Source organism: Schistocerca nitens, chromosome 1, assembly GCF_023898315.1.
Source record: "Schistocerca nitens isolate TAMUIC-IGC-003100 chromosome 1, iqSchNite1.1, whole genome shotgun sequence".
NCBI lineage: Eukaryota > Metazoa > Arthropoda > Insecta > Orthoptera > Acrididae > Schistocerca > Schistocerca nitens.
In genome coordinates this window covers 928844854-928861669 of record NC_064614.1, presented here as the reverse complement: position 1 = coordinate 928861669, position 16816 = coordinate 928844854, and the positions used below count along the sequence as shown (strand labels likewise).

General features: G+C 38.5%; 1 protein-coding gene and 1 pseudogene across 1 annotated transcript in view; both read right to left on the bottom strand.

The window, feature by feature from the left end:
- The window catches only part of LOC126193209 (inner centromere protein-like), a 126382-nt gene that overhangs the window by 52363 nt on the left and 57203 nt on the right, over positions 1-16816 (bottom strand). Inside the window, exons 5-6 of the mRNA XM_049932668.1 lie at positions 16192-16766; positions 11173-11347 (exon numbers count right to left, since the gene is read on the bottom strand). Coding sequence (XP_049788625.1) covers positions 11173-11347; positions 16192-16766 — 750 coding nt within the window. The remainder of the gene's footprint in view (positions 1-11172; positions 11348-16191; positions 16767-16816) is intronic.
- On the bottom strand, positions 14715-14832 carry LOC126203341 (5S ribosomal RNA; annotated as a pseudogene).

Below are 16816 nucleotides of genomic sequence, written 5' to 3'. Positions count from 1 at the left end.
ATTATGTTGATGTTCGGATCTACACGTGTGTACGAACTACATTTTTGCACAATGAAGAGAACAAAATCTACTTACAGAAGCTCAGTGATAGGCTTCAACTTCAAAGCTATCTTTATTTTTGCCTTTTAAGAAAATGATCAGTGTTTGGTTCTTGCTCATACATAGGGCGAACTGCAAACTGTATGTGTATCCACCATTCATAATGGATGAGCAGAGTAAATGAATAAGTCAAGACTTCTGTAAATTTGATATGCATAAACATATGCAGTACCGGCGTAGAATTGCCCAGCACTTTAGTAAATGGAGGTGGGGGCTGGGGGGGGTGGGGGTGGGGGAGGACCAATTTGGAAAGGTCGCTGACGTGGAGCAACATGTACGCAGAATATTTCCATACTGTGAAAGAATAAATTTGAATTCCACCAAACACCCCATGTTACTTTCCGAAGCATCGAAATCGAGATTGCAATGCGCTTTTGTAAGCCAGTCATAGCTCATGTTATGTGATCTCACCAGCCAATGACAGCAGATATTCAGAGCGTAAGACACGTGCTGTAATCAGCCAATAGCAACATCTCTGTTAAGTAGTGCGAACACACAAACAGTGAAAGTTAATGGTTTAAATTAATACACATAGTGTTGCTACAAGAAAAGCACAGCTTTCACATATTATTTCTGTCTCTAAGACTAATATACTGCAAGAGAAGCTTAGATTTCACATATACTGTTGAATTTTTTTGCTCCATATCACGCAAATGTGCCAGTAAAATTTTTACTAACGACATAAATGTCTGATCTTCTGTGCACAAAATTCTTCTAAACGGCTCGTCATCAAATAGCTGTTTTTTAAATGAGAGTCAAAAGCTCTGAAATTAAGAAATTCATCTTACATGCTCGCACATAGTTCATTTTGCGTAAAAGGAAGTATACTTTGTTAGTATCACTTTTCAAACCGCCATTCCAGATATTTTCCAGCGACCTGTAAGCAATAGGTTCGATTCAGCAGTTGCCATAGAGCACCACATAACAGGCATCACCGTACTTATGCAGCTACGATGATGTAGGAAGCCCGTATGTTCGTACGTGTAAAACATTAAAAGATCTTACATTATGTCATAAAATAACTAAGACATCAGAGGATACTCCAAGGGCATAGGAATTTCAGGAATTGTATTAAAATGCACACTTGGTATGTCCAGATTCCAAATGAAGTAGGCCTCCACCTGATATTAAGCTTTTCTGTGTGGTTTTCTGGATGCAATTTCTCTTGGAGTACCAGTACTTTATTATCTCATGTTTGGTTCTTTATTAGGGCATAATGCCATACATACTAGAATATGAAAATGTGCTCTTGAAATGCAGCAAACAGTTGGAACTAGCCAAACTGTGGAATTAAAAACTTCGTTTCAAATAAAATGACTGCCTCAATGGAAAAGATTAATAAAAGCCAAATTTCTTTAGCAACCCGACAAAAATAGCTTCATTGGTCTGCAAAGCGATTAACGCTTGACTGTCAGAAAGTGGAAATGAAATAAAATCTGAAACTAATAACATATTTTAGCCTTCCATAATTATGTTAAAGTATTTTAATTCACTTTATGGCTCCCAGCTGCAGAAACCTGTTTTGTTTTCATTTGACATGAGAGTAGTAAACGAAGAGGAAACAGCAAAATCACTAATTGTAAACACGGGTCATGTAGACACTACCCACCTCCCCATTATAACTCAGACTGCTCTGTGCATAAGTCCAGGATCTTCGATATTTCCAAACCAGGCCAATACCAGGTAGGGGCGCCCCCACTTCCCCCTCCCTCGAGCGTTAGAGATAGAACGTCAAAAATTTACAAAAATCGACTTTCCAAATATATGTTAATTTTGTAGCGCACATCTTTCTGAATTGTCTTATACGTGCAGCATATATATTCAAGGAAATGTAAGACATGTTATTTGGTCTTTAGTGTGCCAAAGTGCAGTGCCACACCTCTTCACACAGCGTTCTTCTACCGCACGGCACTGTTATTCGCTTTGTATATTTTGTGTAAATTTTATAATGGATGCCATCATCAAACTACATTCACAACAGTGGAAATTAAAATGACCTGTGATGCCTCTCCTGCTCCCAATCAGCTTGTTTGACATCCTGCCCCTCTTAAAAACAGACACTCAATTAATACTGGGTAGGATTATTTGTAGCTGGGACAACAAGAACTCTTTACAAAATGTGTACACTTTATTGCCTCTTAGCTAATACCTTGCTGATTTGTGTAACATAAAATTAAATATAGAATACATAAACCCAGTAAAGACAGGACACACGCAAGACAGTACACATTTCTTCAATCCTTAGGTCCTAGGATTTCTGTTCTCTCTAATCTTGCTACAGGTTTACATGGTGTGCTTTCCCTTATGCAAAAGAATCTATAACCTGAACAAAGTTTGTCAAACGTTTAGCTACATGAAAAATCTAAATGTCGTTGTCTACTACTGAAAAAGCTGTTAAAACAAATAGTACTAAAGACTGGTGTGGTTTCTCGATCTGATTACATCTACATTGTCACTGTCTGATAGATAAAACAAAATAGGCATTACTAATATTGCAGCAACTGTAACACACACCAAATAAATGAGGCAGCCGTGGTCATTTTTATAACACACCAGAATACAAATCAAGAAGTACCAATATGGAATGCCTATTTGGCCTGCTACAAGCCAAAAGCTTTATGTTAGGAAAAGTTCCGGATTTCACTCATAGGCTCCAGTTTCTCAAGCACGAGATCGAAATTTTTGTATAAATATGGAATTCTTACGAAATGTGTGTGATGTCCCCGTTCCTCCGCCTTCCTTGTTCTAACAAACAATCTTGTCCTCACTAATTCTGTAACTATTCCGGCCACTGTCAAAACTGATTCTCTGGTTAACTTCACTAACCCTGCCAGAATCACCAGTTTGGTTATCCTGCGATTATTCTCCGGTTAGGCGTTATTACGGTTTCGTACAATGCATTTTCCATGCTACTCCCAGAATAGAACTTAAGCGGCTGCTAGCCAAGGACTGTACAACTGGCCCTTACTAGTGTAGCAATCTGGCCAAAAATTTTCTGTCGAAATTTCATTGTCTTGGATACACTGAGAAGACAATGCGTAATCTTTCTTACCTGTTATTACTGTTAGTCATTTATTTCCACTCTGGTAGTCTGAACCAATGGATTTCATTAGTAATTATAACAATGCTGATCATTCGCAAACTCAGTCAACTACACAAACAAACAGTGACTGGCATTCATCTGATCAGTTTCACTCCGCTCAGCTTGTATAGCCCCATCCCCCTTTGTGATTACTATGATGCGACAAGGATTCCCCTGGCAGAGACATCAAGTACACTAAGCATGCATTCAAAAATCAACTTAGATTCATTCAGAAATCAATTTATAATGTGATCAAAAATGTTTAAAAACCAACAAGGATGCGTTTAAAATCCTAGGCATAATCGATAGACCAACATGCTGTGAGTGCTAGGCTCTTTGTGAAACAAGATTTTTTCCTCAAGAATATGAGGCTGCATCCAAATGTAATGGTCACCATTAAGACTACTTTCCACTACCTTCTTTGCTTACTACTTTCAAATGCCTTCAGTGACGATCACACCTGAGATATGCTCCCTATGCCATTCAACAATACAGGCTACAAAATTGTGATCACCACAGTAATATCTTTTTTTGACTCACGATGCTGGAGACAGTATTTATGTGCACTGCATTATGGAAGAAGATGCATGGTCTGTTACAGATATATTAGACAAGATGATGGCGACACACACTGCATGCTTGAGTACCTGCTTGTGAATACATAAAACCACTTTCTATCCACTACTTGCACACATCTTTCACTGCTTAACAGTATTCTATATACCGTATTTACTCGAATCTAGGCTGCACGTTTTTTCTGGTTTTTGCAATCCAAAAAACCACCTGCGGCTTAGAATCAAGTGCAAAGTAAGTGGAAGTTCTGAAAAAAATGTTGGTAGGTGCTGCCACAACTAACTTCTGCCGTCTAATATATGTAGTGCTACACAGGCATGCTTTGCAGGCACAAAGATAAATACTGGCGCCTAAACCTCTGCGTCATTTAAAAAAAAAAAGTGGAAGACGAGCTTTTTTTTCTCCGCCCCGAGTTTTGACCACTGCATTTTCATACATTATCCAACGAAGTAAATACAAATTCCGTATTGTTCATCTTCAAATGTAGCAACATTTCAATGTACTATGAAAATCCGACGGGCAAAACTGTTTGGGATGTTTGTCAATACGGCCAACTCTTACGTTCTGAATTTTTTCCTACCTGTGAGAAGAGATGGTTGCTGACAGGAAATTTTATGAATTGTGAATCACATGCAGTATTCTCTTCACCATAAGAATAATACGATAATAAACATTTTGCCATGTATTCTTTCATGTTTGCTGCTGTCTCATTTAAATCATGTCTGCCTAATAAACCAGGCAACTAGAGTGAGACAACAGCAAACGCAGAAGAATATACATATCATGTCATATTTATATTCGTATTATTCTTATGCCTAATAGTGATACAGTCATAAATGAAGCACAGCAATTGACTAGATTTTTAAATCCAAGACGACTAATTTCTGTGCAGAATGTAATGTACTAAAGAGGCGTCTGCAAAGATTTTCAAACGGAGAAAAGTTTTCACTAAACTCTCGTTCAGAACATCTTCTATCATACGCAGTCTATTATTTGGTTCTTGTTGATCATTATCAAAGAAAGCAGCAGTGTAAGTAACAACAAATAGCTATCAATCAAACGCTTTTAATTTAACAAATAGCAGTCTCTTGCCATTGTTTCGCTAATGAGACGATTCCTTTTTTTTTTTTTAAGCGGCGGTAGCGCGCACAAAAGCAAGTCACTCCGCGAGCGTCGACAGGCCGTAAACACTCATTATCAGAATGCGACAAACATTGCATAACACAGTACAGTAATGCATTTTTAGCTTAGAGTGATGTAAACACCTATAACAAAGAGAACGGCACTTATCAGATCAAAGAAAAATAAGCAATCAATTCAAACCAGACGAAGCACGTGAAAAAGGAAGAGTCTCCGTATAAATACGGACGGAGCGCCTGACGCATAGCAATGGCTACCTGGTAAAGTTTAACTGCTAAGCTTACAACTCTAACCAAACTACTGTAGCTGTATCGTCATTCATTCAACCTAAATTGTGTCTCATATTACAATGGACCAACATTGTTTCGATTTGGAGATGCGGCCTAAAACTTTTCTCTCCCCCTGAAGTTCGAGTCTCAAATTTCAGGTGCGGCTTAGATTCGAGTGCGGCTTACAAGGGAACCTCCCCATCGCACCCCCCTCAGATTTAGTTATAAGTTGGCACAGAGGATAGGCCTTGAAAAACTGAACACAAATCAATCGAGACAACAGGAAGAAGTTGTGTGGAACTGTGAAAAAAAATAAGCAAAATATACAAACTGAGTAGTCGACGCGCAAGATAGGCAACATCAAGAACATTATGAGCTCAGGAGCGCCGTGGTCCCGTGGTTAGCGTGAGCAGCAGCGGAATGAGAGGTCCTTGGTTCAAGTCTTCCCACGAGTGAAAAGTTTAATTTTTATTTTCAGAAAATTATTATCTGTCCGTCCGTCCGATGCGAGGTAACTGCGCCGTAGTATGGGTTCGGAAAATATTCATTGACCTAGTTATTGAAGTCGCGAGCTATATTTGCTGTATTCATATTGCCCACGGAATACATCTCACGTATTTAATGCAGTCTCGTCGAAAGTAGCGAACAGTCAACTGCCAGCCAAGGAGCCTCGTTAGCAGGAATACTCTCTCTTTCGTGCGCTGTAGTCGACTGACGTGTGTTTCGATGTTTGTTTAGGTGTAGCGTCCCCATACTACGGCGCAGTTACCTCGCATCAGATGGACGGACTGACAGATAATAATTGTCTGAAAATAAAAAAAAAAACATTTCACTCGAGGGAAGACTTGAACCAAGGACCTCTCGTTCCGCAGCAGCTCACGCTAACCACGGGACCACGGCGCACCTGAGCTCACGCTGTCCTTGATGTTACCTACCATATTTACTCGAATCTAAGCCGCACTCTAATCTAAGCCGCACCTGAAAAATGAGACTCGAAATTCAAGGGGAGAGAAAAGTTTAAGGCCGCACCTCCAAATCGAAACAAAGTTGGTCCATTGTAATATGAGACACAATTTAGGTAGAATGAAAGACGATACAGCTACAGTAGTTTGGTTCGAGTCTTAAGCTTAGCAGTTAAGCTTTACAAGGTAGCCATTGCTATGCGTCAGGCGCTCCGTCCGTATTTATACGGGTACCCTTCCTTTTTCACGTGCTTCGTCTGGTTTGAATCGATTGCTTATTTTGCTTTGATCTGATAAGTGCCGTTTTCTTTGTTATAGGTGTTTACGTCACTCTAAACTGAAAATGCATTACTGTACTGTGTAATGCGTTGTTTGTCGCATTTTGATAGTGCGTGTTTACGGCCTGTCGCCGCTCGCGGAATGACTTGCTTTTGTGCGCGCTACCGCCGCTTAAAAAAAAAAAAAAAAAAAAAAAAAAAAAAAAAAAAAAAAAAAAGAGGAATCGTCTCATTAGCGAAACAATGGCAAGAGACTGCTATTTGTTGTTACTTACACTGCTGCTTTCTTTGATAATGATCAACAAGAACCAAATGCGTATGATAGAACATGCGTATGGTAGAACATGTTCTGAACGAGAGTTTTGCGAAAATTTTCCTCCGTTTGAAAATCTTTGCGGCCGCTTCTTTAGTATATCAAATTCTGCACAGAAATTAGTCATCTTACATTTAAAATCTAGTCAGTTGCCGTGCTTCATTTCTGACTGTATCACTATTAGGCATAAGAATAATACGGATATAAACATGACACGATACGTATATTCTTCCGCGTTTGCTGTTGTCTCACTCTAGTTTCGTAGTTTATTACGCAGACATGATTTAAATGAGATAGCAACAAACACGAAAGAATACATGGCAAAATGTTTATATTCGTATTATTCTTATGGTGAAGAGAATACTGCATGTGATTCACATTTCATCAGGTTCCTATTAGCAACCTTCTCTTCTCACAGGTAGGAAAAAACTCGGAACGTAGAGTTGGCCATATTGACAAACATCCCTAACAGTCTTGCCAGTCGGATTTTCGTAGTACACTGAAATTCTGCTACATTCGAAGATAAACAATACGGAATTTTTATTTACTTCGTTGGATAATGTATGAAAATGCAGTGGTCGAAACGCGGGGCGGAGAAAAAAAAGCTCGTCTTCTACCTTTTTTTTAAATTTATTTACTGATGCAGAGGTTTTGGCGCCAGTATTTATCTTTGTGCCCACATTGTGTAGCACTACATATATTTGACGGCAGAAGTAAGCTGTGGCGGCACCTATCAACATTTTTCATAACTTCCGCTTGCTTTGCACTCGATTCTAAGCCGCAGGTGGTTTTTTGGATTACAAAAACCGGAAAAAAAGTGCGGCTTAGATTCGAGTAAATACGGTATCTTGCGCATGGACTACTCATGTTTGTATATTTTGCTTATTTTTTTCATAGTTCCACACAACTCCTTCCTGTTTTCTCGATTGATCTCTGTTCAGTTTTGCAAAGCCTATCCACTGTGCCAACTTACAACTAAATCTGAGGGGGCTGCGATGGGGAGGTTCCCTTGTTAGATTCGAGTAAATACGGTAGAAGCCAAAATGATGCGACACGACACCCTTTTCCTGATCACTGACAATCCTGCACAGTTCGCTCTAACTTCCCATGCTGATACTGCACAGCCATATTTTACCAATAACTGTAGTGACCAGAGTGTACAATGCGCCTGAATAAAAGTCTGCCCACCTTTTTTAAAGAGTCTCTTTGAGAAAAGTTACCTTTAAACATATTCTACCTAATCAAAATTACAAACTGTTGCCCTGATATATCGTATCTCCATAAAAAGATTACCATTATAAGGTTATGCCATTTTATGATAGTCTACATTTTAAAGACAAAGAGTAATAAGTAAATAAAAATGGCTTGCATTAATTTTTAGTTTCACTACCTTCTTTGCTTACTAAGGCAGTCCTGTAATGTGTTACTATTTTTAGTCATCATCATCATCATCATCATGGATTATAATTTCACCAACTAATGAAGCAAGGAAAGAGGCAGTATATTTCTATATACAAGCAACAATGAGATTTATAATACTGGCTGTCACAAGTACCTAGCTGTTTCTTCGAAATATATCCTGATTCTTGAGGTTGCAGTTATGGGACCTGAGGACATCACTGTTTTTTTCCAAAGACATGGCGCGTTTCACAGGGCTACTGACGTGAGAATGTGACATTATATTCATTGCTGTCTTGCTTCCAAACAGGTCGTCACTTGCTTCCGTCTCATTGGCTTCACAGAACCAGCAGTTGACACACCCTGTTTTGTTCACATCATACCTTCACGGTGAGCATTAACAACATTGCTGCACGAGAGACGTGAGTATACCGCTTTTCCTTGTCTAGACTTTTAGTGTCAGCTGCACAAATGTCTACTATTGTTGATTATTTCTCCCAACTTAAAGTCAATTTAATTCTGACCACAAATGGAAAGGCAGCAAACTCTGAAAAAGATTTAGTTGTGATCTCTTTTTCACAACTACTACACAAATAGTCAAGTTTTTTCTATCACTAATGCATAATATACTTTGGTACAATTGATGTTTTGCTTTGCTCAACAGAACTAATTAACAAATAGTATTACTTTTGTGACAACTTTCTTCAATCAATCAAGAAGACAGTTAACAATAACTTATTGCTAAAAAAAGAACAGTCTACGCAACGCAAGGAGATTAGAATAGATTCCAACCATTTTGACGTGGTATTATGGAGTTAGTCTAGGTCTATATTTTTGTCATGCGCACGGCAGGCGCAAGGGTGGCCAGCCTATGTTTAATACAGCAAACAACAATTGGCCGTGGTGCTCCTCCATCTCACACTAAGCTTTTTTTTTTTATTTTTTTAAACCACCAGATCCTTGCGAAAGGAACAATTAAACAATAGTCCATTAAAACAAATCAAATCATAGTTAAATTAGACATTGCCTCTGAACGCATCACGGACAGGAGTACGAACGCTAATATCAGCAATTTTTTGACGCTATACAACCTTACTGATTTCCTGAAAATAAATCTTCACATGACCTCAGTTGTTAAAGCTTTCTATGTTTATGTAAGATGACATCTATAACACTATATTACACAACACAAAAATGCCGACCTCTACAACAGTAATTTAATCTGCGAATATAGGATGACCCTGTATTTTTTAAATATCGCATTTTGGAAAAACCTCACATTACAATTGGGTAAATACAATAAAAGGTAAGAGTTTTTCCAAATTTGTACTTTGTAAAATACAGGGTCATCTTACATTCACACATTAAACTATTGCTGCTGAGGTTACCATTGTACTTTGTGTAGTAGATTAATACAAGGTTGTCTTACATATACAGATGAAGCTTTGGCAGTTGAGGTCACATGCAGATTTATTTTGAAGAATTCAGAAGGACTGCAGGAGGAACAGTGCCATCAGTTTGGTCGAGAAATAGGATGAATGTGGGAAGGGGAGTGGTGAGTAAGCAGCAGATTTTGTCATGCTTGTTGTGTATCCCGGCTTTTTATGAGAATCTGCGAAGTTTAAACTGCAGTTTGCATGGACCTACTTGCAGTCAGAATTGTACTGACTTTAAAATTGAACATTTAGTCAACAATACTATACATTTCTGTAGGGCTCGGTTGAAGTTTAGCTAGGGGATAGTGACATATGTTTCGTGCAGCAATGTTGTCAATGCTTATGTGATGTACGATGGAAACAAAAAGGGGTTTGTCAACTGTTGGTTCTATGCAGCCAATGAGAGAGCAGCGAGCAGACGACACATTCGAAATCAAGAGATAAATAAATATTGTCATATTCTCATATCAATACAGATGCGAAATCCATTATGTATTCAGAAGAAACAGCTATGTACTAAGGTCCCACAAACTTGTAATCGCATCGCAACATGTTTGGAAGAAACAGCCAAATATTTGTAACAACCAAAATTGTAAATATTATTTATGCCCATGGTTTTCATAGCAATTTAAGCTGTGCCATTAAGATCCACCACATTCTCCATCTTAGAAATCAAGATACATTCTGAAGAAACCACCAAGTACCTGCAGCAACAGAGATTACAAATTTCACTGCGGCTTATATTTAGAAGCACACTGTCTCCTTTTAAACGTCTTTTTGGTTAGGTGAATTTTCTCCTTTCTCACCTCTCATTGGTTAGATGAATCTATCATCCCAGATAATGATACTAATGGTGGCAATTAAAAATAGTGGTATCACAGACTTACACAGACAGTATGCAAAAAAAGTAAGTGAAGTGAAGATAAAATGTGAACCTTTTCTTTTGGTTTATTTTTATTTCTCCTTGCACTATCAAAATGTATGCAATGGGTAAATGGTATAACTTCGGAATAGGTATAATGTTTATGTTTTTAAGCAGACACTTTAAATCAGTAAAACAGCTTGCAATTTTGATTAGTCAGAATATAATGAAAATTTCTCAGTGTCATTCTTCAAAAAAGAAGAAAAAGACGGTCATCTTATACTCGGGCAAATGTCCTATTTGTCATTGATAAGGCACACTGTCACTTTCACATTACTGCATTTAATTTAATAGCCCTTCACTAAATATGCTAGCCATTACACTGACCTTCCAAGTCACAGGCAGCTTATTTATATGGTGACTCACTTACTGTTGGTGTATTATTCTATACAGTCACAATGTTTAGATTTATTCAACCTCTTCTTTATAGATGTTGCAATTTTCACAAACATCAATGTCTTCCTTTAACGAAGGCATGTGCCTAAACTGTGACATATCTTTCTTAATCACTTAAGCCTGTAGGTCAGCTACTCATCTTACTATCATCAGTTAACGCCAGATAAAACATCTACAACTTAGTAATCTTTCAATTTACACAAGAAAAACAAACTAATTTGCGTAAGTACCATTATCCTCCAGGTAAATGATGATGAAAATCTAATCACAGGTGTCATCAGTCTTACTAATCACACTGACTTACCTGGCCATTTTCTCTGCTGTTTGTAGTAGCAGCAGCAGCAGCTGCAACAGCCTGGGCAAAGGCACGTGTTTTTGTTCGCGTAACTCGAACAGGTGATTCAATTATTAATTTCTGCAGATTACAATAAGCCGCTTCATTCTCCGTCACTCCTTTCCCAACTGGCACCTTTGATCCACTGCACCGTAAACAGAAAATGAATTTGAAGTGATAAAATGTTATAGCAGAAATTTAATACCTATTTCTACTTAAGTATTCAGTCTCTAATCATGTAATTTTCTAATATGAAGCCAAATACATCAATGTGCATGAAAAATTGTGACTTCTCACCCGTGCAAAGAATTTATAAAACTTCTTCCTTCCACCAGAACTATAGATGGATGATTTATTCCACATCATTATGAGTTAAAACGTGTAAGTCAACCATGGAACAAACTAACTAACTTGTCTTTGTCATAACATTAAAGAAATAATGTAGATTTCTGTATCTGACTAATAAAATGGTTACAAAACAAGAAAACTTCCAAAAAATACTGACAAATTGCTTTTATTCAAGAATACTGACAAAAATTACTTTTATTCAAGAGAGTCTGCAAGATATACATGAAACAATGTGCATTCTTCACAGTTTAGCTCACACTGTCCAACAGCAATGTGATTACGTGACCAACAGAAAATGTCATACTATCCAAAGGGTACATAAAAATAAGTCAAGGCAAAAAACTTTGAACTGTGAACTTGTCAAGTTCCTTACAGTTTTAAATAAGTGAAATCAGATGCACAGGGAATTCCTCTTTCAGTTACTATGACTTCTCTTGGCTGCTTGGGTGTACAGTAACAGCTTACCAATATGGGATGTATACGTGGACTAGAAAAAAATTCTCTGGATTTCCTGATTAAAAATACACTTTTTCCTGGGTGAAAATATACTATATCCCATGTGACGTTGCACATTTTTTCTGTGTTAAGTGACAATATACTTTCCCGTGGAGCGGTAATATTTATCAACAATTTGAAAGGCAAGGGTTCTGTACACAGACATAGAACTTCCCGGCACTTTCGGAAATGAAACCTAGCAAAAAAACAATGTATTACGAAAAGGTCTTTGATGCGCAGCAACATGTTCACCGCGTATTTTGCGTATTACAAAATTATGAACACCAATTCCGCCTAATAGAATATGGTAGCTTCCGAAGCATTGTGCCAGTCAATCAGAGCACAGGTCACATGAACTTGCCAGCCAATGGCAGCAGATATTCAGAGCACAGGACACGAATTGTTGTCAGCCAATAGTAGTATCACTGTTGAGTAGCTAGAACACACAAATATGAAAAGTTGATGGTTTAAATTAATCTTTCACTTGTAGTATCGGCTGTCAAAAATTTTTTCCATCCTTTTTTCTCCCCTGAGAACGTGGTTCAGCAGGATCCTAAGAGCACAACTTAAACTGCAGCAGCCGAATACTTTTGACAGGCACAATTATAAATTTCACTGCTGCGCATAAAACATTTAGTGGGCAACCTGAACGAACACATGTTCCTTCAAGCACTCCAAGTTTTCCATAGAAAAGCCAGGTATCGCTGAAATTGCTATAGAGCTTACCTTTTACTTTTTTAAGGATAATTATATTTTTTGCCAGTGTTAGTACATAATTTGTAATCTATGAAAGACCAAAAGAAATGTGAAAAACTAACCTTGAAGCTCGATCTTTTTTAGCATGCGTTACCCTCTGAGATATATCAGACACAAATGTACCAGTAAAATTTTAAATAATGGCGTAGTGGCTTGTCTTCTGGGCCCAAAATTTTTCTAAGTGGATGTTACTGAAAGCTTTAAGTTCTGAATGAGAGTCAAATGCTCCAGGATATAAGAAATTCATCGGACATTTTCACACAAATTAAAGTTCTTTTTGGGTATAAGAAAATTTACTTTGAAAGTGATATTTTTCGAAATTCCGTTCACAAGATTTTCCTGCGACCTGTTACGAAAACATTTTGTTGTTACAAAGTATTGCATAGTGTTCGTCCTGAAGCCTTTGACACATTTTGTTGTCAGCAGACACTTGTGTATATACTATGTTTTGTTGTTGTAAATGGCGCATTTTCTTTGCAACTACAGTTTCATTTTGGTGTTATTCTCTCATTTATGTTTTACTGCTGCAGTATTCCTCTACAGCAGTGGGCTCAAGTGAAATTCTTTGTTCAGGTATCAGCTCTTACCAGTCAAAATTACAAAAATTTAACTGAAAACTAAAACAACGAAAAATTCCTGGAATTCTAACTATTCCCCAGTTTTCCCTGAATAAAAAAATCCCACATTTTTCCTAGAGTTCCTGGTTGTCCCTGGGTGTGTACACCCTGCAGTAACCTACAACTCTGCAGACAGAAAATTCTTTCTTCTACTCAGTAATCAGCATGCCCACAACCATTAAATACATTTTTCAACAACAAAGGCCCGACACACCCCAGTCTCTATCCTGATGCAATACAGCTTTTTTTTCAGGATTGTTTTCACAAACTGAAACTGAGCCTGGAAGCGGTAAATAACCGTATCAGACAAGTACAAATTAATTATGCATGTGAACATAGCCTCTGTTGTGGGTAAAGCAAACACTCAACTTCAGTTTATTGGTAGAATACTGGGGAAATACGTACAGCCTACAAAGGAGATGGCTTGCAAATCACTCATGCGACCCATTCTACAATACTGCTCTAGTGTGTGGGACCTCTGCCAAATAGAACTAACAGTGGGTATTGAATGTACACAGAGAGGGCAGTACAAATGGCCACAGGTTTGTTTGGCCACTGGGGGAGAGTTACAGAGATGCTGAATAAACTGAACTGGCAGACTCTGGGAGATCGATGTGAACAGTCCTGAGAAAGTCTGCTAACAAAGTTTCAAGAACTGACTTTAAATGATTACTCTTGGGACATATTACAACCTCCAAGTATCATTCACATAGGAACTGTGAGTACAAGATTAGAATAATTACAGGATGTACATAGGCATTCAAGCAATCACTGTTCCAGCACTCCATAAGTGTGGGGAATAGGAAGAAATCCTGATAACTGGTACAATGGGATGTAACCTCTGCCATGCACTTCATGGTGGTTTGCAGAGTACAGATGTAGATGAAACTGAAAGAATTTTTGTTGGATACTTCACCTCCCCCAGATACCAGATAGCGGAGGGTTGATGTGGAGAGAAACTATGACCATTACACCAATCACCAAAGTTGAAACATATATTTAAATATAACAATAATCTCCCCCCCCCCCCCACACACACACACACACACACACACGCAATAATCTCAGGGTCACCTAGACCAACAGTTCACTTAAAAAAAACTAAATTCTTCCCGAACAGACCATGAAGGCCCAACAGTACCGAGCGGCCGCCATGTCATCCTCTGCCCACAGGCGTCACTGGATGCGGTCAGCACACTACTCTCCCGGTCGTATGTCAGTTTCCGAGACCGGAGCCACTACTCCTCAATCAAGTAGCTCCTCAGTTTGCCTCACAAGGGCTGAGTGGATCCCGCTTGCCAACAGCGCTCGGCAGACCGGATGGTCACCCGTCCAAGTGCTAGCCCAGCCCGACAGCACTTAACTTTGGTGATCTGAAGGGAACCGGTGTTACCACTGTGGCAAGGCCGTTGGCAACAGTTTACTTATCTGCTCATTATTCTATTAACTTATGTCTAAGAATATTCTGTAATTTTAGCAACACTGGCAATTCCTGGATGGAACAATGTGTAAAATAAGGGAAATCTCATCTATAGTGGGCCGATGTGTGGGCGCAGACACATGCAGCAGAATCGACTATTCACACTACCTTTCAAGTTCTTGCCCTTTCTCTAATTAAAGTACACACACAACCAAGCAGAAACCCTAATGCACATTGCCGTTGTCACAGGAGTGTGTCTGTGGTTGATTGGTTGTGTGAATGTGAGTACTTTTGCTAGAAAAAAAGCGTGAGCTGATTTGGCAGACAGTGTGGGCAACAATCTGCAGTCGTTTGTTGATGATGCTGTGGTGTACGATAATGTGTCGAAGTCGAGTGACTGTAGGATGACACAAGATGACTTAGATAAAATTACTAGTTGGTGTGATGAATGGCAGCTAGCTCTAGATGTAGAAAAATGTAAGTTAATGCAGATGAGTAGGAAAAACAAACCTGTAATGTTCAGATACAGCATCCTGCTTGACAGTCGCGTTGTTTAAATATCTGGGGGTAACTTTGCAAAGCAATATGAAATAGGACAAGTGTGCAAGGATTGAGGTAAGACAGGTGAATGATCAACTTCTGCTTATTGGAAGAATTCTAGGGAAGTGTGGTTCATCTGTAAAGGAGACCGCATATAGGACACTAGTGTGACCTATTCTTGAGTACTGCTCAAGTTTTTGTTATCTGTACCAGGTCGGCTTATAGAAAGACACAGAAGCAATTCAGAGGTGGGCTGCTAGCGTTGTTACTGGTAGGTTTGAACAAAATTTAAGTGTTAAGGAGATACTTTGGAACTACAAATGGGAATCCCTGGAGGGAAAGTGATGTTCTTTTAGAAGAACACTATTGAGAAAAAAATTTTGAGAACTGCAGTTTGAAGCAGACTGCATGATATTTCTGCTGTCTCCAACATACATTGTGCATAAGCTCCACGAAGATATATGATATGAGAAATTAGGACTCTTACAGTGGCATATAGACAGTCATTTTTCCCCTCGTTCTATTTGCGATGTAACAGGAAAGGAAATGACTAGTGGTATAGGGTACTCTCCATCACGTGTCCTATGGTGAATTGGGGAGTGTCAATGTACATGTAGAAGAGGTCAAAAGCTAGTATAAATACTGTTTTCCATTTCATGTGTATGCAACACACTGCAGCCCGCTAAAGGTAAGTGGTTGACTTTTCCTTATTTAATGTGTTCCGTAATTCTGAGATACAGCATGTGTCAATGACATTTTAATCATCATCATCATCTGACAGCCTGCTAGCTCTATAATACTGAATTTTCTTACCTTTTTTTAGTGTTATTGCCATTCAAATTTACCATCCGCTTTTCAGGAGTCTTTGTTAATGCATTCAACTGTTTATACTCTTCCAGTTTGTCAGAAACAGAATCTGCATTTCCTGTAGATATTACAAAAGTGCTATGTAGTTCAGTGCCACTTTTGTTCTGTAGAGGTTCTGTTGGTGAATTTTCACAGTCTCTGTTTGGTTTATCACTAACTTCTGGTAAGAGAGACTTCACTGTTTCTGGTTGGACATCAAGAACAAAAGTTGAGTTTGCTACAACACCTCGCTGGAAAGGGGATTGGTGATCAGAAGATGGCGACTCTCCGTTATTGTCTTTGCTACCAGTTTTCTGACAATCTAAATGTGGTTTATCATTCACTGTAGCACTGGCAACTTCAAGCTTCACAAGTGTGTCTGCCACATTGGGTGATATGTTATTTGTCTCCTGTTCTTCAACAATTATATCCAAAACAGACTGAGGTGCACTTATTCGTTCTGCCTTTACAATGCATCTTCTCTTCTTACTGTGTCCTTCACTTTCTGCTTCTACAGCACTCCGAATTTTTGTAGCTGCAGCCTGGAATAAACAAGATATCAATTAGATGAGCAACAAGTAAATAGAAACAT